Below are 25,635 nucleotides of genomic sequence, written 5' to 3' on the forward strand. Positions count from 1 at the left end.
CAGAGATAGACGTAGTAACACCTCATTAAATCTAGCAGGCTAGGTGACTACTTCCCCCTGCCCCTTTTCAAAGAGGATGCCAATAAACATCATCATTATCATGATCATCTGGAGGCATGAAACAGATTTCCATTGGCAATGACAGCATATTAAAGCTAGATCTAATACACCTTAGTTAAAACATTGGCCTAGTGGTACATTTACAATTTCTTTGCACCCACATGATAGTATTTACTCGGACAACTATGTAAATTTGGTGCTACATTTTTTTCGTGACGCTGCATCTAAGTGGTTGCCCCACACCGTGCTGCGACACGACATTGTCTGCCCGTCACGTCGCTTGAATATTGTGTGCATGTGGTTGCCACTGCAATCTTATCATGCCCCATGGACACGCACTGTGGGTGCGAGAGAAAGCGAGCATGGGTGAGCCTTAAGTGAGCTGTGAAGGATGGTGGCTTGATGTGTGCTGTCTTTTCGCACTCAATAACGTGGCCATCACAGCAAATGGTGCAGCTTGACGCATACACTGCCTGTGCCCCCTATCTTTAATGCAATGTGCTGTCTTAATGAGCATTTAGTGCTGGAGGTCGCATAATCTCATGTTTCGGAGACGCATTCAAGCGACATGCAGATAAAGCGTTCACTACCCTCTGCCTTAGCTCTTCATCATGCCAGCGTTGAGCTACGAAGTGTTTGCAGTCATCAAATGAGATCTGTTCATGTTTTCCTGTGCACATGGAGCACCATGCTTATTATTTTAATTAGTAAGCAAGTATTAATTGTAATTTATATGGTCGATAAAACTACAAACTTTCGTTAGTTGTCTAATACTTTGTTATCACTATCAATGCTTCACCTTTCGGGCAAGACTGGAACATATTTTACTCATGGAACCAATACAAGAAACACTGCACAATGTTGACCCACTGTTGACAATTTAATCAGCTGCGGCAGCAAAGTGGTCATGGTAGCTTCGCAGGCTTCGCTTAGTGCCGCCAATGTGAACATATCGTCGATGTGGCATGAAACCTTAGCTCTGGTCGCAAACTCTCAAAGTCAACAATATTAAAATTTGTTTGTCAGTGAAATTCATTTTCTTCCAATTGCCCAATAATTTGGACATTTACATAGCCTCCTCCATTTAAGAAAAAGCAGTCGGCAACAGTTCTTATTTGCATAAAAGGTCGAATTTCAGTACAACGAAATTTTTGTATAATGAAGTGCCAATTTTACAAACTGTTATATGGAGGTTTAACTGCATTTCTATTGTTTGGTTGGGCTTTACTTCGCCATTGCTGCTAGTATATCATGACTCATCTTGAATAAAGCACACCATTAGTGTCATGAACAGTACAGCACATTCCAAATTTTTATGTGCTTCATTTCAACATGAAACAGCCTCACACATAAAACATCCCGCTAATAAGGAAGTACAACATTGCTGTAACCACCCCGTCAGCCTGTGCAGAGGCATTTCCACAGCGGTTACATATAATGCTCAAATACAGCAGGCATTGGAGCATGCAAACACAAATAATTTACTAAAGGTTAACTTCACACCTCTGTATGCTGCCTTGTGCATGGGCCTCGAGACCCCTTCAAGCTACCTCTGGCTACTTTTTGTATTTGTGTCCCCAAACTCTCTTGTCAGAAATCAAATTTTGATAAAATTTATTGATTGACTGCAATTTAACAACAAAATTGTACCCCCAGAGGGAGATAACACAACTCAAACATTTTGGAAGGTAGCAACAACTACCGACATGTCCTCTTAAGGGGTTCGGACACAGGAAGGAGCACTAGCAGACGACGTTCTGGTGCTTGCAGTGCACACTTGCCAGACTTTAAAATTAGGGCAAAGTATATTTATAATGTTATGCGAACAAAGGATTAAGACTGGAGACTATTTACAAAGTACATTTACAAAGGATAATGCAGCGCTGGCCACTTCAGCCGCCAGCTCAAGAGCCAGAGAGCGTTCGTCTTTGTCGGGGAGCCCGCGTACATCGGCCACAAGAAACATGCAATATGCATGTATCATTATCCCAGGCAGCAGAAGCACCGCCCCGGGGCATCTAAATATCGGTAATAACCGAAGAGTAATATGGCTTGAGGCATGTGACATGCACATCAGTGGAATTTGGGGCAGATGAGGCACTGGTACTAACTGGGGAGATTTCGTAGGTAACCGGAGTCACGGCCCGCAGCACTCAATATGGGCCTGTGTACCGAGACAGGAGTTTTTCTGACAGGCCAACGTGACAAGTCAGGGACCACAGGAGTACCAGAGATCCAGGCGAAAAGTGGATGTCTCTGTGTTTGGCGATCATACAAGCGCTTCGTTGCTTCTCTTGAGAGGTTGGGAGGCGAGTGCGGGATATTTTGTGTGCTTGGGCTGCCCTGGTGATGGCGTCAAGTGCATACTCGCTGGTCTCTGCTGCGGCATATGGAAGGGATGCGTCGGGTGGCCAATGTGGGGTCTCAGCCGAACAGCAGAAAGAACGGGGAATAACCGGCAGTGTCGTGACGTGAAGAATTATATGCAAAAGTGACATAGGGTAGGGCAAGGTCCCAACCAGTATGGTCGGACAAGACGTATTTTGCAAGCATGTCTGTTAGGGTACGATTCAGACGCTCTGTGAGACCATTAGTCTGTGGATGGTAAGACGTAGTCAGCTCGTGCTTGGCGGAGCAGAACTTCAGGATGTCGGCGATGACTTGAGAAAGAAATGCCCGACCACAGTCTGTGAGCAGTTGGTGTGGAGCACCATGCTGCAGAATCACGTCGCATAAAAGAAAATCAGTAACATCTGTGGCGCAGCTCGTTGGAAGCGCTCTGGTGATGGCGTAGCACGTGGCGTATCTGTCGCCACAGTGACCCACTTGTTGGCAGATGTGGATAGAGGGAAAGGGCCAAGTAAGTCCAAGCCAACACGAAAGAACGGCTCCAAAGGAATGTCAAGTGGTTGAAGGCACCCGGCTGGAAGCGTCGATGGTGTTTTTCGGCGCTGGCATTTTTCACACGCCGCAACGTATTTCCGGACGGTGCGGGCAAGGCTTGGCCAAAAGAAGCGTCGGCGAATCCAGTCGTAGGTGCGGGAGACGCCAAGGTGACCTGCCGTTGGTAAATCATGAAGTCCTTGGAGAACAGCTGACTGGAGGTGCTTAGGAATAATGAGGAGTAGGGCTGGACCGTCGGGGCGTACAGTGTGGCGGTATAATACCATATCGGAGAACGAACAGGTGAAGGGACGAACCAGAAGGTGAACATTCCAAGCCTTCAATGATGGCGCGCAAAGTGGCATCACGGCGTTGCTCGTCGGCGACGTATAGCAGCTGCGAAACGGAGAACACGCAAGCGTCGGTATCGGGGTCAGGGTTGGCGGGTGGTTCGTCCACTGGATAGCGTGATAAACAGTCTGCGTCTTGATGTAATCGGCCCGACTTGTACACTACTATATAGGAATATTTTTGCAGCTGCAGTGCCCAGCGACCAAGTCGGCCAGTAAGATCCTTGAGTGAGGAAAGCCAGCAGAGCGTGCAGTGGTCCGTGATTACAGAGAAGTGCATGCCATACAAGTATGGGCGGGATTTGGAAACCGCCCAGACGAGAGCCAGGCATTCACGGCCTGTAAGTGAATAGTTGCACTTCGCTACTGTGAGGAGGTGGCTAGCGTACGCGATAATGCAATATTGACCCTGATGGCGCTGGGCTAAGACGGCTCCGATACCGTGACCACTGGCATCGGTACATACCTCTGTAGGAGAGGACTGGTCAAAGTGGGCTAGTACAGGCGGCGTGGTAAGAATGTTGGCGAGGTGGGCAAATGCGGCAGTTTGAGCAGGGCCCCACATAAACGGCACGTCGTTCTTCAGAAGATCAGTAAGAGGTTGGTCAATCGCTGCGAAGTCTTTAACGAAGCGTCAGAAGTAGGAGGAGAGTCCTAGAAAACTTCGGACCTCTTTGACGTGACAGCACGAATTTTCCCCGGGTCTGGTTGAATACCGGAAGCATCGAAGAGGTGGCCCAGCACTGTATTTTGCCAACAATTGAAGTGACACTTTGAGGAATTTAGTTGGAGTCCAGCCTCACGGAGCTGATAAGTGCTCAAGGTGTGTCTCAAATGTAGGCGAAAATACGAGAATGTCGTCTAGGTAGCAGAGGCATGTTGACCATTTGAACCCTTGAAGCAAAGAGTCCATCATACGTTCGAACGTTGCTGGGGCGTTGCATAGACCGAACGGCATAACTTTGAATTGATATAGACCATCAGGAGGGACGAACACGGTCTTCTCTTGGTCTTTTTCATCCATCAAAATCTGCCAATAACCAGGCCGCTGGTCGATTGATGAAAACTAGTTGGCACCGTGGAGACAATTGAGGGCGTCGTCAATGCGAGGCAAGGGGTAGACGTCTTTCTTGGTAATGCGGTTTAGATTACGATAATCTACGCAGAAACGCCATGTGCCATCTTTCTTATTAACAGGCACCACGGGTGACGCCCAAGGGCTCGACGAAGGTTCAACAATGCCTTTGGCAAGCATCTTGTTCACTTCATCTTGAATAACCTTACACTCTGAAGCAGAAACTCGATATGGCCGGCGATGAATAGGACTGGCATCACCAGTATTTATGTGATGCTTAACAATTGAAGGCTGGCCCAGTTGGCTGCTGCTGAGGTCGAAGATGTCGTGGTAGGACACAAACGCGACACAGAGCTGCTGTTTGTTCAGGCAACAGGTCCGCAGCAATCATGGGCCAAAATGTTGCTTCAGGGCAAATAGCATCCTGTGGACATGGTGAAGAATCGAAGCAGACGTCTACAGAAAACATTGTGACGTGGTCATCTCCAATAGCACGGAGCGTTGCAACCGATATGTCTTTGGGTAGAACTTCCTTTGTCAGGCCAAAATTGACAACGAGGAGGCATGTCCTGTTATCGGCGACGGTGACGACGGAGTGGGGCACAGTGATATTGCGCATCAAAAGGACATCAGGAACAGGTGTGGTGACGTAATCACCATCAAGCACAGGAAAAGATACCAAATCGACGAAAGTCAAGGCTTTAGGCGACAGGCAGACGAAGGAGGTCGTACTAAAGTTGTTCGGCAGTTCAGCACGAATATGCGCGAGTAGAGGAAGTTCAAGGCAAAGGGTACCAGCAGAACAGTCGATCAAAGCTGAATGCACCGTAATAAAGTCGAGTCCGAGGATTGGGGCATGGGGACAATTGGTCAGCACTGTAAAAAGAACAGGAATGTGGCGGTTGGCGATACTTGTACAGGAAGTACACATTCCAGTGACGTCAACAGTGCTGCCATCGGCCACGCATACGGCTCGAATAGCAGGAGGCGTGAGAACCTCCCTCAGTTTCTATTAACGCTGTGAATGTGAACATCAAGTAAGTTCGGGTTCGTTGGGAGGGTCAACGGAGGACTTCGACACAACGAAGATAATGCAGCACTACCTCCAGGAGCTGCATGATCTAGTTTTCCATCCGGGAGGGTCCATAATTGGTCGGCAACGAATAGCGGCGTGGCTGGGGCAACGGGGACCGACGGCGCTGAGGTGACGGTGAGCGAGCAGGACGATTGGCATCCACGGATACATCGGAGGTAGGAGGCATACGGCAAGGCGAGTAACGGCGCGGGTCGGCATATGGGCGAGGGGACGGGGAAAAGGAGCTCGAATACAGCGATGTCCAGGAGGTGCAGCAGTGGCGAGCGATGTGGTCAATGCAAAGGCAACGGAAGCAAATGGGCTTGTCATCCAGAGTTCTCCACTCGGTAGGGTTACGGTACCTGGGAGGGGAATACAGATTGCCATGAGGCGTAGCATTTGGCACCTGTCGAGCGTCAGGTCGGGATACGAAGCAGGCAGCAGGAACACCTAGGTTTGCAAATTCTTGCCGCACAGCTGCCTGAATGAGAGAGATTGCTGGGGCTGGTTGGTCAATGCTGGAGTCAAGTGGGCATTGATGCAACGACGCAAGACTTGTGACGTGCTCATTTAAGGGTGGTGAAGCAGTAAGGTCTACACAAGATGACGTCGCAGCCGCACTAGGGAGTCGGGAGAACTGTGGAATGACGTGGCGGCTTTTGGCAAGCTCAATGTGGCGGTATTCCTTGACAATAACGTCGTTGGTGGACACATTGAAGTCCAACAAGTTGACCCGATGCCTTTGAGTACGTGGCCGACTCTGTCAACCTTGGCCATTTTCTCGTCGACTTTCCGGCAAAGAGCGAGCACGTCTTATATGTACGAGACATACGATTCAGTAGAAGACTGAACTCAGGTAGCAAGCTCTTTTCTAGCAGCCAGCTGCCGACTGGTGCGATTTCCAATGAGGTTGCTGAGCTTCTCCTTGAAAGCATCCAGGCTAGAGAACTCACTCTCGTGTGTCCGGAACCAGACATGAGGAGTTCCGCCCGAGTAGAATAGGACATTCGCTAGCATAATGGTAGGGTCCCAGCAGTTGTTTCGGCTAACACGCTCATACAGGCTGAGCCAGTCCTCAACGTCGACATTATCTTGGCCGGAGAATGTGCCAGGATCACGGGGATTGGTAACCGTAATATACGCTGTTGTCAGGTTCGCAGGAGTAGAAGCAGACGAGAGGTCGTCACCGGGAGCCATGGCGGAAAGCAGGATGGTACGGCCGCTGCGGAGCTTCGTGGCGAGGACAGGGAACGGTACTCTCCATTAAAATGTTACGCGAATGAAGGATTAAGACTGGAGATTATTTACAAAGTACATTTACAAAGGGTAATGTAGCGCTCGCCAGTTCAGCCGACAGCTCGAGTGCCAGAGAGTGTTCGTCGTCTTCATCGGGGCACCCGCGTGCATCAGCCTCAAGAAACATGCAATATGCATGTATCAATATATATGTAGAGGGGCCTTCATTTTGAAGTTTTATAATGACATTCAGGGGGTGGAAATAGGAGGTCTTTTGTTTCAAAGAAAAATCTGGGAAGAACCGAGGGTTTTGGTGTCTGGCAGCTTAAAGATCAGGATATTTCTACTAATTTTTACGGACTAACACAAACAATGGTCTCCTTTTGGCCACATATATTCTCATTAAACAAGCAATATCACTCACCGGACCATGTAATGGCAGAGAGCTGCTCGCAAATCATGTGACGAACTCACAAATCCTAATTGTCAGGCATTTGAGGCACATCTAAAAGAAACCACATTAACAAAAACAACAAATAGGGAAGAGTAGTGCACAGAGGGGTGCTTCACAGCGGATGTGATGCTTTTCCTTAGCTTGCCTTTGTTGACCCACATTATCATATGCATTGGGAAAATGTGTGTCAATCCTACAGCAGTTGGGTTTTTTGTCCTTGTCTGTTGTCATCTTGTTTTACTGGTTCCCAATATACGCTCTCGCAAAAAATGAATGAAACTACCCTTCTCAGCATGTAACATAGTTGGATAAACTGCGTAAACGTCCTCTTAAAGTCACAGGTACCGTTTTCAAAGCAGAGCAACATCAGCACTGCGTTAATTTGCTTCCTGGTGCATTACCACTGTTTACAAGTATGCGACATATGGGAAATGCGATGCAATGTGCCACGGTCATATTCATGTAAATGTGGCTACTAAACAAGCAACAATTAAGTTCTCATTCACTCAACACTGGCAGGTACTAAATATATTTTTACATATGCCAATTTTTGGTTGAGTGTTAAGAAAAAACGAGGCATATACCATATTCCCACATTAACATACCTCCACCACTTGCTCACAAAAAGTGGGCAGCGTTCGTTAGTTTCGTAATCCCTGCACTTATTATTTACAAGAAAGCTAACTACAGAGGCAAATGGGAATGAACCTGAACTTGATCAATTTCGTTCGGAGTGCAAAAATCTGGAATTATCAGGTGTCACCCAAAAATGAACTCTATTATGCTGCTCACACCACCCTAGAGAAGAGCTCGTACAATTGCAGAGCAGAGGTTGTGCTCACAATAGTCATCATACCGACATACTTTTATGCACAAGCGTAACTGGACAGCCAGTGCAATCGGCGAATGTGTTTGAAGCCACAAAGGAAACAGAAGAGGAAGAGAATCACATGCCAAGTACGATGGAGCGTGCTGAGCGCAGGGCAAAGCAACGCCATCTAGAGGAAAGATGAGGGAAGGGTTGTGCAGGAAGAGGAGGCAGAGGCACACTGGGTTGACCTCCTCTGACAGTTGTTAGAGGTTTTGTTTGCGATACAGACGCACCCGGTTCGTCTCGTGATAACATCATCCTCGCGCTGTACGCTGTGTGTGTGAATGAAAGCGTGCGATGGTGAGCCAACTATGGCAGCTCAATCTCGCATGCACAAGGGAGGAAAGCTGGGGGAAGCACGTCATATTCCCAATTGGGGAGGCTTCTACTCGGGCGGCTCCTGCGTGTGGTGCAGGGCCTAGACGCGCCGGGGGCCGATGACTTCGTGTGCGTTATAGCACCCACACGCTTGCACATCACCCACGCTCATGAAGTGCAATATCACTGTCACTTATTTTTATTTTCCAAGGAAGGCGTGAAGCAAAAGTTGCTCATATTTGAAACATTTTCAAGGCTTCTTAGATGGGCTTACCCACTTTGCTTCACACAGGAACACTACATATCTGAATAATTTTCTGTTGACAATTATTCACAAGCATTTACTAAATGAAAAGAAGCACTAATTTGAAAGATTCTCAAAAAAACTATTACTTGCCATTGAATTTCTCACAATGCTAACTCTGTATTCCTCATTTATGTTTTGTTGAGCTTAATACTTAGTGTTCTATATTATGAACTTCATTCTCTTTAATATAATTAGACAGACACGTGTTCTTCCTTAGATTAACATTTGCCTATCGTTAGTATCTTAGCGAATATTAAGATGATCATCCAATAACACTTTATAAAGTAGCCATTTTCTTATTACCAGACCCTGTCCAAATTGGCAGTGGTGAAATTATTATGTTATTTATTTATTTATTTATTTATTTATTCATACTGCAGGCCAACATACTGGCCCATGCAGGAGGGGTAATACAGTTGACAAGGTAATAACAATGCAACAAAGATAATAAAAAAATGTATATATAAACAGGGCACGAAAATGATGCAGCCCATAGCCACATTACAAAAATCACAATGCTTCCCTTAGCACAGTAACTACAAAAGAATCGCACCTTTGAATTTATATGTGGATAAAAACGCTGTGCCAAACAACAATTGGGCACTAAACATAACTAAATAGAGGAAATTTCACATAAGAAAACGAGAAAAATAGTAAAAAATACTGTTTATGGTTGTGTTATTTTATGTGAAAAATAGTTTTCCAACACATTTGTGAAGTTCCCCGATTGAAGTACATCAAGAGGGAGAGGATTCCATTCGTTTATAGTGCGCGGATAAAAACTATTCATGTGAAATTTTGTTTTATCAAATAATGGCGTAAGGGAAAAGTTGTGTCTATGTCTCGTTTTTCGTGCATTAAGAGGCATTAAATAATGAGGCATTTGAAGCCCTATTTTTCCATTTATGATGTAAAAACTGGAGATGACTAACTTTACGTCTGTGTTCTAGTGAAGTAATTTTGTTCCTAAGCATTAGTAAGGACGGGGAATCCCCTCTTTTATATTTTCCAAAGATAAATCTAATGGCCTTCCTTTGTACATGTTCCAAATTCATGATGTTCTTTTTGGTATGAGGATCCCATACAACCGCTGCGCATTCAAGTTTTGAACGCACGAATGTGTTATATGCTAAAATTCTTGTGTTTACCGGTGCCTTTTTAAGTTTCCTTTTCAAGAACCATAATTTGCGCAAAGCTGCTGAACATGTAAGGGAAATATGGTCTGACCAAAAGAATCTGTTAGTGAATGTGACGCCTAAGTATTTGTATTGTTCAACATCAGTTATTTCTGTGTCGTTTAGAACATAAGAAAATATACAAGGTTCCTTTTTTCATGTTACTCGCAGCAAGACTGTTTTATGTACATTTAATTCCATGCCCCAAAGTATACACCAATTAGAAATTGCAATAACCGACTTCTGCAAGCATGCGTGATCGTTTCGTGAAGCTATTTTTTTAAATATGACACAGTCATCTGCAAATAAATTAACATGCACATCATCGGGGATTTCATCTATTATACCATTAATGTAGATCAAAAATAAAAGCGGTCCTAATACACTGCCTTGAGGTACGCCTGAAGTTGCCTGACGAACACTTGAGGAACATTTATTAATTTCTACGAACTGCTGCCTGTGTCGGAGATAAGCTTGGATCCATGATATAATATTTAATGGAAGACCAATGCACTCGAGCTTGTAGATTAATTTTCCATGGGGTACCTTATCGAACGCTTTGCTAAAATCTAAGAAGAGCATGTCAACTTGTCCGGACGATTTAATGAACGACTGACACAAGCTGAGTTGAAGTCGATAATCCCTTTCTGAACCCATGCTGTAGTGGGCATAGGACATTGTGATCTGTCAAACACTGACGAATAAAGCCTGCGACAATGTGCTCTAATAATTTGCTGCATGTGCTTGTAATAGAAACAGGACAATAATTCGACACTGTGAGGTGACCACCCTTTTTATGAATTGGGACAACTCTTGCCTTACGCCAGTCTGATGGCATCTCTGCTAAATGTAAGGATAATTTGAAAGAATCTGTTAAGAATACACATATCTGTTCCGCTTACCTTCGTAAAAACGCATTCGGAAGCTTGTCAGGGCCTGCAGATTTCCTAACGTTGATATTAAGGAGCATATCCAAGACACCTTCTCGGGAAATTGTGATATCATGTAAGACAGACCTATTTGTATTGGACCGTTCGAAGTCATCTAGGTCAGAGAATACACTAGCGAAGTAATCATTAAAATGCTCAGCAAATATGTGGCCGTCTTCAATAATTTTAACATTAATGTTTATTTTAGTTTTGCCTCTTATGATTGACTTAAATAGCACCAAAACTTTTGTGGAGCATTTGAAATGAAATCAGCAAGACTATGACTGAAGAATCTTTCTCGCGCAGCTTAAACTTTTCCCAGTAATTTATTTTTTAATTGTGTGACGTGCGAACTGCATTTTTTTTATGCTTTCGTTTCATTATTTTCAGCTTCCGCCTAGTTTGGATGATATCTCTGTTGATCCAAGGGTTTGATGGAGCTTTCTTGACCTCCTTCAATGGAATAAATCTTTCAATACAATAAGTAACAGTCTCCCTGAACCTTTGCCATGAAAGCTCGACATCATCCTTGACAATGTTAAGGTGCAGGTCCAAGTAATCAATAATCGATTAATCATCTGCTTTAGCATAATCCCTAATCTCAATGTTTTTTCAGGGTAGTCTGACATTCACGGCCATCGATGACGAAAAAGAAATCAGTTCATGGTCGGAAATGCCAGTTTTAATTTCGACAGTTCCTTCACCAAAAACTTCACTGAGGAATCAGAGGTCAAGAGTATTCCCTCCCTGAGTACATACACTGACAACCTGCTGAAGACTGAAAGTTAGCATGATATCAATGAATAAGTCAGAGGAAAGACTGTGTCCATAACTCCAATTTTGCCCTTCTATTTGTGGGTGATTAAAATCACCAGTAATTATTAAGCTTTTTCCTCTATATTTCAAAAGGTGATCATATAACTGCTGCATAAAGTGATCATCAGCATTTGGCCCCAAAGACAATACACAAAGATAGACAAAGACAGGCCCAGAAAAGACAACACAGGGCCAGCACAAAGTGGCTGGATGTGAACCTCTGCAGCCACGTCCCCCTCAATGTGACATACCCAATATTTATAACTTCTACACAGTAATGAATAGCAGGCATCACTGAGAGGAAGGCTAACAAGCAGCTACACAATGCTAAAAACTTGCTGAAGGCTGCTATCTTAAAGCTGTCCAACATCAACATGCAATATCTCATTCAAGCATGGAGCCGATATCAAATTCACACTGAAGATGGTTTTATTAAACAGTCTTAGAAAACAGCAGTAAAAGAAACAACATAAAAATTTTCAACTAATATACTGGATCTTGTCTGCAATATTGTCACTATTCTTGAACTCTTCATTTATCAGTAATGCCAAAACATGGCCCACCGTAGTGGCATAGTGGCTTTGGCGGTGAGCCGCCAAGCCAGAGGGAGCAGGATCAAATCCCAGCTGTGGTGGCTGCATTTCGATGGGAGGGGTAATGCAAGAACGCCCATATACTAAGGTCATACTAAGGAACCCCAGGTGGCCAAATTAAGTCCCGCATTACGGCATGTCTTATAATCATATTTTATTTACAATACGGCTACTCTCATTTGAGATCGTAGCAGTTGGGCAATATAGTATACATTCATGTATATCAGTATGCAGGATTTAATTGTAAAACAAGTTTAAAGATCACCTAGGCAGAACAGTTAAATGAAGAAAAAAAGGAAATTTAAAAGAACATTGTTCAAGGACAGTAATATAGAAAGGATGCCGAGTTTAGGAATACAAATACATGTTTCCAGATGACACTGAACTAACATGATACTAAAATAAAACTAGCATTGAAGAACACGTAAGTAACCAGTTATACATGTAATAGGAATGAACGAGAAGATAACACTAACGCATCAGGAAATGATGTTTTGACATGTAAAACACCTGCATTTAATTAAATTTTTGTTTACCAACTGCAACTGATTATGTTGCAAACTCGTTTCCGAACCAGCTTACTTATCAACACCGTGTTGACCATACACAAAGTTCACGCCCCATCCTACCAAAAATCTATTTCTGCACCCTTTCTTGCCGAAAACGACGACAGATTGGAACCATTTTCCCCCATCCATTGCCTGCATAGAAGATCCCGTGGCCTTCAATGATGCAATGAAAAATTTTCTGTATGTGTAGCTTGAACACGTTTGCTTATCTTTGTACTTTGAATGTGTTTTTTTTTAAGCCCTGCAGTACGTGCTTTTTGTATGTGTGTGCTTTGTTTTTTTGCTTTTTCTTGATCTTGTCCGCAACTTTAGATTCTGTTCTTAAACTATGTACCCACCCCCTCTGTAACGCCCCAAAGGCCCTGAGGGTAAATAAATAAATAAACTAAGACAATGAAGTAGCTGAATTTTTGCTAAATTGTGCTCCAAAGTCACAAAAATTGTCGAGTGAATTTCGTATAACATATGCATTTCTGGAATTCCATCAACGTAATTACTAAGGTTTGGATGATTGGCATATCAGAATTATTCATTTCCTGGATTTCAGCCTCAACCGCAACCAATATGTTCAGGTGGGAGAACAACACTCTGGCTGCCTTCCGGTAACTTCTGGCGTTCCGCAGGGGAGCGTACTTGGCCCTCTACTTTTTTTTTGCTATATATTAATGATATTGTCAATGTGTTAACGCCCCAGTTCAAATTCGTCTATTTGCTGATGAATGTGCTTTGTTTAGAGAAGTTACCTGCATTATTGACCAATGTGACCTTAACTCTAACTTAGACAATCTGTTGAAATGGTTTGAGCAATGGGGAATGCTTCTTAATGCAACTAAGTGTGTCTATCTCCCCATAACGCACAAAAAGTCCCCTTAGGCTACACTTACAATTTGGCTGCAGCACCTTTACTGAAAGTAGCCCGCTACAAATATTTCGGCTTAACATTAACGAGTGACTTATCATGGGACTTGCACATAAATACCATCTGCTCTGACGCTTTCCGGAAGCTATGCCTTCTGAGCCACAAGCTCAAGACTGCTCCGCCTAGTGTTAAACTACTCTCTTACTTTTCGTTAATTAGGCCAAAACTTGAGTATGCTTCCATAGTTTGGAGCCCTTACATAAAAATTTACGTTAGAAACCTAGAAAGAATTCAAAGAAAAGCAGTACGATTTATTTGCAGTAAATTTAAGGCTACTGACTCCCCCACTGCATTACTAACCAATAACGGCATTGAACTATTACAAATTCAAAGAAAGTCTACTAGAGTTTCTTTCAAACTTAATTAATCATAGGATAGCCTTAGGCACCGCAAAATATGTATCCCCCCTGATAAGCAATACCACTCGACACCACTACCCTCATTTTCTAACACCAATTTCCGCAAAGACTGACACTTTTTGGTACTCTTTCTTCCCACAAACAATAGATGACTGGAATAAACTAACTGAAGCATACCCCCAGCACCCGTGAGCTGTATAACATTTGTGTAAATAATCTTATTTTGTGGATCAATTAGAGTTGTATTGTAATCAAGTTTAAATTTTTCTTAATCGTCTACCTTATGACCGAAAAATTTGTGTGAAAAATGTTTTACACACTTGTTTCATCTTGTTCTTCTGTGTATATAATCTTCTGTATTTTGCTCACCCTGCTTGGCTTTCTTGTCCGCAGTATTGTGTAAATAAATAAATATAAGTTAACATGGCAAAAGGCATCTAGTGAAATTTTAATCTTGTCTCGTGTCCATGCAGGAGTGGAATAAACTGCGAATTTACAAGCAGGGTGTAGAGGACTTTCACTTTACTAATGCAGTTAAAGAACAGAGCATGATGACAACAGAGAACCTGCATTTGAGTTTAGATTTTAAGACTATAAGTCCAGCGTGGTTCAAAAAACACGAGCCACCTGATATTCCTAGCAAAAAACCCCACTCGGTCTACATTATGTCTGCAAATTTTCTAGTTTATAGCACTTGTGAAAGGAGAACCAAGTTATGCAACAAAATCTTTTTTCATGTTGCTAGCACAAAAATGACAATTTCATGACATTTACACAGGTCAAATATTACGTTGCCACCCTTTGGTCCACCTGAAAGCTCTGTGCAGGATGATTTGTGGCACGAAAAACTGAGGCGGTGCGTTCACATGAACAAGCCCATGATGTGTATGCTAAAATAAGAACAATGCGAGAGACAGGGACAAACAACAAAAGACACACACACAGTGCTGTATGTCTTTCGTCATATGTCTCTCGCACTGTTCTTATTTTAACATGAACTGTCAACATGCTCCAAGTAGATCTATACCCTTGATATGAACGCCTTTCTACAGTTAAACAGTCCTATTACTCACCTGCTCTAAATCTCACCATAAAATTTATTGCATTAAGTTTCAGTAATTTAATTTACTTCTACGCTTGCAAACATTCACGAATCGAAAGTACTTGGTGAAACTGCAGCACTACCAGCGTTAAGACCCATTCTAATAGGTTATATAATAAATTAAAAAGAAAGACAAACAAAAACAGGCATTTCAAGAACACAATGTGAAACCCATTTCCCTCAGCACACCTTAACATAGCGCATGGCCTCCATGAGCGCACACCACTGTTGCTTCATTCGATGGTCAGATCCCACACACCGTCAGCCACTTTTCGGCAGCTTTTAAATAATAAATCACATTCCGGAAAGTCACTTTTGAAGCAACTTTCTGAACTTGGAAGCTGCAAAAATAATGCCAATTGTTCTGTCACTGCCTAAAAAGTCACCAGTCGCTAAAAGACCAAAAATTCACTACATCTAGCGACAATATCACAAAATTGGCAATACTGGGCATTAAGTCCTCAATTCATGCATATATTTGCACTGCATTTGTTTCAATTAAAAAATCTCACACTTTCAACACCCAATTTATGTGGCTGCCAATGCCTTGTATTTGCTCTGCACATATAAAATTTCCTAGCTGTGGAAGTCCAAGCAGCTGCTGTGAATGTCACTTCTGACATTTTCCATAATAAAAAACTGTTTTTCAATTACGATAATCCTTTCAAGTGCTTTCTGTAGCACTTGGCAATCAATTCCAAATTAAGCTTGGTTTCCATCGTGTATCATACCAAGGAAGGGAAATACACCAGCAGGGCTGCGATTTTGGAGCAATGCCTTTTCCCAGTCTTACCTACTGGGCAAACATGTTTTTTTTTTTTAACTTTTTTTTCTCTTATGCTTTTTGTATTTCTTTGTTTGTCTTATGATTCCGACCATTGACCCGCACCCGTGCTTAGGCCACTGAGCCATCCTTTTCATTAAAGTTCATTCTCTCTCTCTCTATGTTAATGCATTTCTACGTTTTTCACGTTCGTGAGTGGCTGTGTTCGACGCTCCGCCCGGGGCCAAGGGTCTCTTGACCAGCTCAAGAACGCAAAAAGTACAAACGGCATTAGCATCGGGAAAAGGTAACGCTACAAAATTGGGGCCCTGAAGTGGCAAAATTTTCCAGTCTGACCCAGGGTTGCACAAGCACCTCGCACACGAGCCAGAACACTCAAAGCTGGCTGGTGGCCATGGCAGCAACAGTAGTACCACGCCAACATTTCAGAGCTTGTAGTGTGCGAGGACCACAAGACGGAATATTTGGATCCAGGGTTCCTCTAGCACAAGGTTACTGCAAGCGATATTTAAAACACAATTATTTCCAGATTGTACTTTTCACTACCTTCACTACAAAGCATGTTGGTCATAAGCGAACCATAGATGGGACACCTGTATTCTGACCCACTCAACTATCTTGGACTACTTTTTATGCGATTAGTATTGTTAGCACCTATGTCCAGATGTAACCGATTTCCTTTCGCACCAACTTGAGTCACTGGGTGTGTATCGCTCTTCATAATAGATGTCATAACATATAAAGCATATTACGAGTTACACACCCATCATAAGACTGATTGCTAAGTGTGTGAACGTCGCCAATCATCTCGAAAGGATGGATATTTCTAATTATCTATTTATTCTTCGTTTATTGAATGAACAAATGCTTTTCATTTCTGGCATCTTGCATTGTCGAACATCAATAGGTGGCCCCGCTATCGGCTCTAATACCTTCGCCGCAGAGGTCTCTGAGCAGACTTAACAAGCGGCGCCGCCACCGTCCTCGCGAATATCAGAGCTGCTGGATTACGAGCACATAACGGCGGCGCCCACCTTTGACGTGCTGCTGAAGAGCACTTAAAAGGCCTGTCGAAAATACCACAAGACATACGTGGTGGTGGTATGAGTGCTGTAAATATTCACCTATGAAATCACGGCACGAATGTCACGAACAACAAAAATGTGACACACAATACGCTGACCTCGTACTTAATTAATCATTAGGTTCAATCAAATCCCAGCACACAGAACGTTCACTTCTTTTTTTCTGAAAAGTGCACAAGGAAGCGACTAGTGTCGGTCGCTTTCTTGAGCTTTGTTTACTGTAAACGATGATAAACATGTCTGGCACTCTCCATGGCACGCGTAAAATTTATCGCGGACAGCACAAGCGGGAGGTCGAGGTGTGCACGAAGATTTTAGGTGCAGTCACATTTGCGACGGCACAGAACGTTGACAACAATGAACACACGCTCAAGTGGCAAGAAGCCACAAGATAGGCAGAGGCTACAGGGCGAACCGTAACTGTGAGGAATATATATTGCAGAAAGTTTGATTTGTCTTCCCTGTCACGCGGGAAGATCCGATCAACAAGTACGAAGTACTACAATCGCAAACATCAGAACGAAATGAAAGTCAAATGTGCTTAAAGATAACCATGTAGCAGTGCTCGCGCAGGTGTTCGATCTGCAGTGTTCAAAATTTCCCGTGTGGCAGAGGTGCGCTAACGTGAGGAAATGCCAGTGAGAGCAGAACGTTAGGCCTACCAGCAGCAAAATGAAGAGGAGTAGACTTTCTTCCTGTAGTATCCCGCGAGTTCACATTGTGAGGCGTAACCAGCTTCTTAACACGGGTCACATCACCGTTTCTGCAGCCTTCAAATAGCTCACGACCAGTGTCGGACCCCGCCGGAGGTGCATCAAGAGATATTGGTAGATGGGCCCGTCGGGTTGCCATCATCCATTACGTATTACGTGATCACGTCCAGGGTCCAGGTCACTGGGAGGACAGCAAGCTCTAGTTTCGTTTTCGAAATTACCGACTTCGCTTTGCACTTACCGCTGTTTCGTTATTATTTCGTAGCAAGATCGCATTTATCATTCAATATGCAACACTGGCGCAGTTACCCCTGTCACATCAAAAATCTAATTTAATTTCTAACGAACAACATTTGTAGATGTTAATGTCATTATCACCGCGCGCTGCTACACAGCGAAAACTAATGCCAGTTGAAAATGATGACAATGACAACAGTTAAAAAAAAGAGAGGTAAAAATAGCGTCAAATACACTTTTGACCAAAATTTTTTTTCCGTTGACCCTTCGTTTCACAACGTGTTTTTGGATCACTAACCTTGTCGACACTGCCAACCAAGTCGAGTCAAGCGAAGCCAAAGATTAAGCAACATGGCGTTGAAAAGAGAAGGATAAAAAAGCTTTATTGGAATTCCTGTCCTGAAACATGGTAGTATGGTGGTATGGTCCCTAGAATATTGGTCATAATGGCGGAGAAGTGCGAGCTCATTCTTATGTTGGTTACGTGGCGAAGAAAGCATTTATCGACAACGGCGCCCGCGCGATTCTGGATGATTATCACGATCTGTTTAGCGTCGGTTCGTATGTTGACCAGCCGTGAAAACGAATAATTACTTCCAAATCGCAACTGGTAGATTGTACTACCCTCGAGTGTGAAGAGGGAACGCCCCGGTACTCTTGCTCGTAAGGTGCCTGAATGGTGCGGTGGAGCTGCGGCTGCTTGGTCGCTCCTTTTTTCAGTGAAATGACTGGCTACTGCGTGCCCATGTGCACAAATGCTTCAAGCTTTACCATTTTCCAATAGAGCTAGCCTAGCAGGACTCTTTGAAGAACTATCAGGCGTTGTTTGAGATATCTTCGGCCCACGGTGGAAGCCTATCTTTCACCATGCTTCGGCCTTAGTGAGGTCAGAGGAACTGGTGAGGCTTATGCGGTGCTGACTAACGGCCACGTCCTCTACTATCGGGACAGTAGAGGCATATGGTAGAGACAATGCCTCTTTGGTAGAGGACATTGAATTGCCCAGGGGGCGCTGCGAAAATGGTGCTAAAAAGCACCCTCTGTCCTGAACTGGGTAGCATAGAGTTTCCTACAAAAATTATACTAGAGGGAACTCTGGCGCTGCAGTCGTTGTCCTACCATGGGAATGCGTGCGTGTAATTGTCATACAAAAATCCCTCACGTGACCTGATCCTAGGTGCCTAGGGACAGGATCGTTTAGAGATTTTTGAGAAGGCATGATGGTTGCGCCGAGCGAGGCAAGGGCAGCAGCACAGGCCACAGGGGCTCTGCAATGAGTTCTCCATCCGCCGCCCAAGTCTTCGATAACTACTTCTTTCCCTTCGAAATAAATGTTTCTACCACCACCATGCCGTGGCGTCGTTAATGTAGGCGGACGATATTGTACTGTTAGCAGATAGCCAGGAAGATTTGCAAACTCTGGTTAATTACTGTGGGGACGAAGGAGACAGTTTAGGTTTCAGTTTTAGTGCAGCTAAGTCCGGTGGGATGTTTTTCAACGATACAACTGATCAGGAGCTTACAATACAAGGCCACGAAATACCCCGAGTGGCCGAATACAAGTATCTCGGGGTATGGATAAACAAAGGGCAGATGTACACGGAAAAGCACGAACAGTCTCTAATAGCAAAAGGGCGAAGAGATGCCGGGATAATGAAACATAAGGCATTGTGGGGTTACGACAGGTACGAGGTACTGAGAGGCATTTGGAAGGGAGTAATGGTGCCGGGGCTTACTTTCGGGAATGCGGTCCTGTGTTTAAGGGCAGAGGTTCAGTCGAGACTAGAAGTAAGTCAGAGAGCTGTGGGAAGGTTAGCACTAGGTGCCCACGGGAAAACCACAAACGAAGCAGTACAGGAAGATATGGGCTGGGCATCATTCGAAGCACGGGAAGCTCAGAGTAAAATCCTATACGAAAAACGTCTGAGGAAACTGGATGATAACAGGTGGGCAGCGAAGGTGTTTAAATACCTATACAGAAAGAGCGTTGACTCACAATGGCGGAAAAGAACTAGGAAGCCAACCAGTAGGTATACCAGACACGAGGACGAAAAAGGACAGAGCATTAAACGACAGGTTAAAAATGCGGAAGGTAAAAATTGGATAAATTCAATGGAAAAGAAGCATAGTATAGAACTATATCGATACTGGAAACAGCAGATCAGGAAGGAAGCGTTTTATGATAACTCAAGAGGCAGTGCCCTACTCTTTGAAGCTAGATCAGGATGTCTTAGTACGCGGAGCTATTAAAAGAAATTTAACGAAGAAGAAGACACATGTACTGTGTGTGGTAAATATGTAGAAACGATGGAACCATAGAGTTACTATACTGACTCTAGAGGACAAGCTACCCATAGGGCCCATGCATTGAAATCGGGAACCGCAAGAGCGCCGCCATGTTGCTACGCGCCGAGGTTGCCAGCTCCTGAGACGCTTGCTAGACTTGGTGACAGTAGTCAGTTTTAATCCGGCAACAGTAGCAGCGTAGCAGCATGGCGTCTCGCTTGTACTAGAGTTACTGAATGTGCTACCGCAGGTAGCTACCTACGGTAGCATATACAGTAACTCTAGCTTGTACTGTCGTGATGTGTGCGTGCAGCCGTGTGTTTGGGCTTTAAGTTGGTTCTTTATTCTATGTTGCGGGATGGTGCGGGTGTGGTCCATGTTGGCCGTACAGGTGGCAGTTATGCAACCGAGGGATGATCCTGTTGAAGTTTCCGGTGGTATGCGGTTTTCAGCGGTCACGCCTGTTGCAGGAGTGTCACTCGACGAGGTTACCAGCTCGAAGCTGTGGTCAGATTCCTCGTTGGCGTTCCGTAATTCTCTTCGCACGGGCGCGGTATGTTGCAAAAGCCGCTTTCGCGATCTATCGTCGCGACGATAGATCGGGCTTTTTTATTATTATAAGCACTGATCCAGTTGGGGTAGGGCACATGTAACCTACAAACGGAAGTCTCAGGAGAGCACCTGAGATTATAATAAAGCAGGCGGCGCAGGAACTCCAGGGCACCCAAGGGACAGTGGGGAGATCAAAGCTCGAAGCAGAACGGTACGTAGGTTGGGGCCGCCGAGGCAGGTGTGTGCCAGGGAGTGTTCGCACGGACAGCTCCCCTGGCACGCGCAGCAGAGCCTCGCAAGGTCGAGATACCTTAAAGGCACCTGCGCCCATCATCTTTCATTTGCCTCGGTGCAGTGTGCACGATTAAAGAGAATAATATGGAGGGCATCCGGTACAGTCGCGAATGCGTCATGACAAATGTAGCTCGCGTCGCCTGGCGTGTGCAGTAATATCGGAGTTGGTTGTGTGAACTTTATGCATAATACGCTTTGTTACGGTACCTTAACGCAATGGGTCTAGAGGACGGTGTTGGTACATTTTTTCGTACCGCCCTAATCCTATACCCCCTACTACAAACACACACACACATACCCCCCTCTTTTTATGTATACATACAATTCCTTGCCATGACGGATCCATAGCCTCCTTTATTTTTGAAAAATAGAGGAGGCTATGGACCAATTGACCAGTTCAAGTTGTCAACTTGTCAGTAACTGTCATAGGAATCACTGTATTAAACACAATTCCACGATTGGATTGTTTACTTTCATTTTTTGTTGTAACACTGAGGACTACATAGAACTTTATTTTGTATATGTGAGAGAAGTATGTGGATATCACGAGCTTAAGCCAATGTGCGATACACAGACAAAGCAGCTGCTACAACATGAACTGCATTGAGGGCCACACAACACATACGTAATTAAAGGTGCAAAATATAGGGGGAAGCTTCAAAATACGCTCTGTAGCACTGCAAAGCGTAACATATATTGTATGTGTACAATAAATGTTCAAAAATACAATGCATCAATGTCCCATTTGCCTTCAAGTTTATTATCAAGTTCAAGTTTACTGAAGTTTATTATGAGCATATGTACAACAGGAATCTACTGACACACCCGCAGTCAAGGTGGCTGTTCGAGGTGTGCTGGCTGCCTCAGTGTAAGAAAAAGAAATTGGGTGAATGTCGACACCAATGCCACTGCATCTTGCCTCTGACCTGCACGTGCCTCCACGGCATCTTTGTGCACAGGTGTGCTGGCGTGGCGAAGAGTCATCCAAGAGAAAGGGTATCGTTTACATGGAGAAGTGGCTGTTCACGTTGCCTGCCGCTTTCCCTCAAATGTTTCCTTGGCGACTAGGTTGACACACCCGCAGTCAAGGTGGCTGTTCGAGGTGTGCTGGCTGCCTAAACGAAAGAAAAAGAAAGAAATTAGATGAATGTCGATACCAGTGCTATTGCTTCTTGCCTCTTACCTGCATTTGCCTCCACGGCCTCTTGGCTTGCGGAGTCTGTATGAGGGAGCTGCTGTGACTAGGCGTAGGCATTGTCTAAGCAAAAAGAAAAGGCCATTCAAATGGGAAATTATTGAAATCAATGCAGTTATGTCTGCTTCTTGCACTCTTCTTGCCCAAAAATTTTCAAACATAGTGTCCAGTACACACCAGGACTTTGACTGCTTCTGCTTTTTACCTGCAGGTGTTGCTGCGAGATCCTTAGTATGGCTGCGTGCAGCATTGTAACACTTTGTGGAGGCATTTGAAGTGGTAGCCAAAAATATAAAGAATCATCCTTGTCTGCACGAATGCTTTCAATTTCTAAATGCAGTGGTAACTATCACTATTAGTGCAAGGCCCCCCACAACTATGCGGCAAGTTCCATAGCTCGAAACTGAATTTTTCCTTTAGTGTTTCACAAGACGTCTGATATGTCCACATTAGATGTGATGTGTTTGTTTTTATTTATCCCACTGTGGAGAGAGCATCATTAAATAGTTTTTTTATTTTTGCTTGTCTTGTTTTTTGGTTTATTTCTGAATTTATCAAGCACCAGTCTCATGATGCTAAAATGACTTATGTAATGGCAATCAGCTTTTGTTTTGCAGAAAAACAACGCATTTCCTGACCCATTGTTTGACATCCCCTCACTCGCATAATTTTGCAGAGTATTCTACCTATATTGACTTACTTGACCTCCACTAAAGAGTCTTGCATTTTCAAATATGACTCTTTCCTTAAAATCATTCGACACTTCTCATAATTTCTGTACCTTGGGCTTCGATACTCTGCATTCACCATTTTTGCTTGTTTCTGACTAAAAATGTCTTCTTTAATTTAGAGCTTAAATTTTACCTTTGGAACACACGGAAGGGCTTGCCATTGCATATCTGCATAAAAGGGAAACATGTTTCATTAAACATTTGCAAAATCCAATTGAAGATTGATGAATGCAGCTTGCAGTGTGATATGACTGAATGAGCCATAAAAGTAACTCATCTCACTTGGTAAATTAAAGCACATATTAGTGTGATGTGCAAGATATGTTACACTAACGTGGTGGGTTCTCTTGCTTATACAGCAAAATAATTGGTGCGCGAGAAAAAAATTATCTTTGCATGCCCCTTGTACACACTGATTTAAGGAGAATGAGCTGGAGCTGTCCACATGATCTACTTATTTTACCTGCGAGTATGGTCAACAAAAATGTGTCCCAGCTGCTTAGTGGTACTCGGGATTATGTCAGTATTGCATATGTGCCTGTTGTCTAAAATAATTGAATTTTGAAAATGCTCGCAGGGATCTGATGTGCATATCTTCAGTTTATGGATACATGTAAAAGACTCAGCATCAAGTGCAAGTGAACGTTCCCGCAGGCCCGGAGTCAATCATGCAAATAGATTCGCTGCACAAATTTGTGACCAGAAAAGATATTCCATATGAAATGGCATGCAAGGAAGTGTTAAAAATATTGCACAGTTAATAAAACGCCTACGCTATTAATATGTGGGTTGATGCGCTCGTTATGCAAAACGGAGGTGAGGCGTGCAGACAGGACACAAGAGTAGAGTATTTACAAGCAAACAACACGAGCGCCGCCCACTTCTCTACTCTTGTGTCCTGTCTGCACGCCTCACCTCTGTTTTGCATAATGAATTCTTACCAAGTAGCTGAGCTTTCTGCCGTTCTAAGTCTCGATGCACTCTATTTCGTCCGCATTAGGCACTCGCCTCTTGATTACTTCGTGGCACAGAAATACTCGGCATCAGGCTGTTTGTCTGCTGTGGCCTTTGTAGAAGCATGATTGTTCAAAGTGCAACAATTAAACAGATTCTTTGAGTTGCTTGCGGCTTCGCCAGTACAATTCCGGTGCGCTGGTCCGCCTGTCCAGCAATTTCCTACTGAAGGGAAACCTGCAAATAAAAACACCGCTCCGCATGCAGAAAAATGCTCTACTGTGACGCTTCTCAAACGATTGTGATGCACCACAAGAGTTGCGTACTCGCGTGATATTCTCAACAAGGAGATACATTTGTTTACTTACATGTGAAGGTATATGCCAGAGCACTTCGGAGCTTCGGTGGCACACAAGGCACGAGTGTGTGTGCCATAGCGTCCGATGTCGACGCGCGATCGCATGTCAAACCTAAACTGTACGAAACTACTACGCATCCAAAAAACATATTCGAAACCGAAATTCGCGTCATCCTTTATTGCAAGAATGCGTACATCGTGATTTACATAAGTCGCGGACTTAGCGATCGCTTTCTGTAAACTTAATATTAACGTACCACCTTCATAAAGCCATCAGGTATGCGTTTTTAGATGAGAAAGCATAAGGTGACCTGTACTTGCTTTCAGCCCTTTCAATAGTAATTGCGCTGGCCACATTGACCAGTAGCAACAGGGCGGCGCCCTAGAGGTTCCCACTTTTCCGGCCCAGCTTTTCCTCTAGAGTTGTTCTACTAACTCTATGGATGGAACACCTCATACTAGAATGTGATGGTATCAATCCCGATGTCGATGCGGCCACAGTCACCCTTCCTGAGGCCCCAGGGTTCAGAGATGATAGTCATGTAAATAAATATGCCGTGGAAATTAGCAAAAGGCGATTGGAGGATTGGTGGCTCAAAAGCAGAGAGGTGACATAAGGTTAAAAGGGTAGGAAGACGTATTTAAAGAAAATCGAGAAATTCAATAACACACAACACAGATAAAAATAAAAGGCAAAATAAAAATCTGAGCATGGTGGCAACTGCCATCGCCCCGTTTCAAAGGGGACGCTCCTACCTTCCATCCATCCATCCAGCGTGTTCGTTCTCGGCGTGGTCGTTCTCCCACAGAACACCTATACAAACTTAGAGAAGGGAAACTGTACCTTCCACAGTGCTACGGAAATAAGCGTAGCGGTGGCGTCGTGAACTAAAGTATGTGACCACGGGTGGCGCTGTACAACAGGAAACGGAAACGGGGTTTTACACAGTATGGTCGCTTTACCTACTGGGTTCTGGCTGATGCGCATCGATCGTGCTCCCGCCAGTTAGGTTGCTGTGTGGCAAACGTAGCGCCTACATATGTATGTAGGCGCTACGTTTGCCACACAGCAACCTAACTGGCGGGAGCACGATCAAGGCGCAGCAGAATATATGTAGCGCTGAGTCATATCGAGTTAAGGCACACTCTGAACGGACTTTTAAGGGCATCCCGAGCGGTTTTTCGTTTATTACGCCGCCGTTACCCCGAGTTGTGCGGCCGCGCTCCAGCTGTTGCATTTCGTGTAAGGCTACTGACAGAGTGCGGTTTCCAGGTGGCACGATGGCCTCGACTGGAATAAACGCACACACCAAAGATTGAGTAAGCTTGAAAATATTTTATTTGCATTTTACAAG

General features: G+C 44.1%; 2 protein-coding genes across 6 annotated transcripts in view; both read right to left on the reverse strand.

The window, feature by feature from the left end:
* Positions 1-17,966, reverse strand: part of Tnks (tankyrase) — a 332,402-nt gene extending 314,436 nt beyond the window's left edge. The window contains exon 1 of one of the 2 annotated variants that reach the window (XM_075676418.1): positions 17,623-17,934. In XM_075676418.1, coding sequence (XP_075532533.1) covers positions 17,623-17,815 — 193 coding nt within the window. In that variant the 5' untranslated portion in view covers positions 17,816-17,934. Of the gene's footprint in view, positions 1-17,622 lie in introns of both variants that reach the window. The other variant, XM_075676419.1, reaches the window with a different exon arrangement.
* Positions 17,967-21,781: 3,815 nt separating this feature from the next.
* On the reverse strand, positions 21,782-24,719 carry LOC142566309 (uncharacterized). Of its 4 annotated transcripts, none has more exons than XR_012825017.1 (4): positions 23,910-24,709; positions 23,102-23,136; positions 22,226-22,300; positions 21,782-22,157 (listed from the first exon to the last, which is right to left on the reverse strand). XR_012825017.1 is itself a non-coding variant. In XM_075677217.1 (4 exons), exons 1-4 carry the CDS (start codon positions 24,451-24,453, stop codon positions 22,107-22,109), a joined length of 324 nt encoding a protein of 107 aa, XP_075533332.1. In that variant the 5' UTR covers positions 24,454-24,719; the 3' UTR covers positions 21,782-22,106. The 4 variants fall into 4 exon arrangements, 2 of the variants coding, with proteins under 2 accessions (XP_075533332.1, XP_075533333.1); XR_012825016.1 differs by having other exon boundaries at positions 22,226-23,136; positions 23,910-24,159; positions 24,291-24,692; XM_075677217.1 differs by having other exon boundaries at positions 24,291-24,719.
* Between the last annotated feature and the right edge of the window lie 916 nt (positions 24,720-25,635).

Source organism: Dermacentor variabilis, unplaced genomic scaffold, assembly GCF_050947875.1.
Source record: "Dermacentor variabilis isolate Ectoservices unplaced genomic scaffold, ASM5094787v1 scaffold_12, whole genome shotgun sequence".
Classification (NCBI taxonomy): Eukaryota; Metazoa; Arthropoda; class Arachnida; order Ixodida; family Ixodidae; genus Dermacentor; species Dermacentor variabilis.

Bases quoted from the DNA above. Each gene is read 5' to 3' on its own strand.
- LOC142566309 (XM_075677217.1), bottom strand. From the start codon at position 24,453: ATGACGCGAATTTCGGTTTCGAATATGTTTTTTGGATGCGTAGTAGTT. The intron at 23,137-24,290 runs GTAAGTAAACAA...CCTTTTATGCAG, and splicing joins TCTGGCATATACCTTCACAT to ATATGCAATGGCAAGCCCTT. The intron at 22,158-22,225 runs GTAAGAGGCAAG...TCTTTCGTTTAG, and splicing joins GGCCGTGGAGGCAAATGCAG to GCAGCCAGCACACCTCGAAC.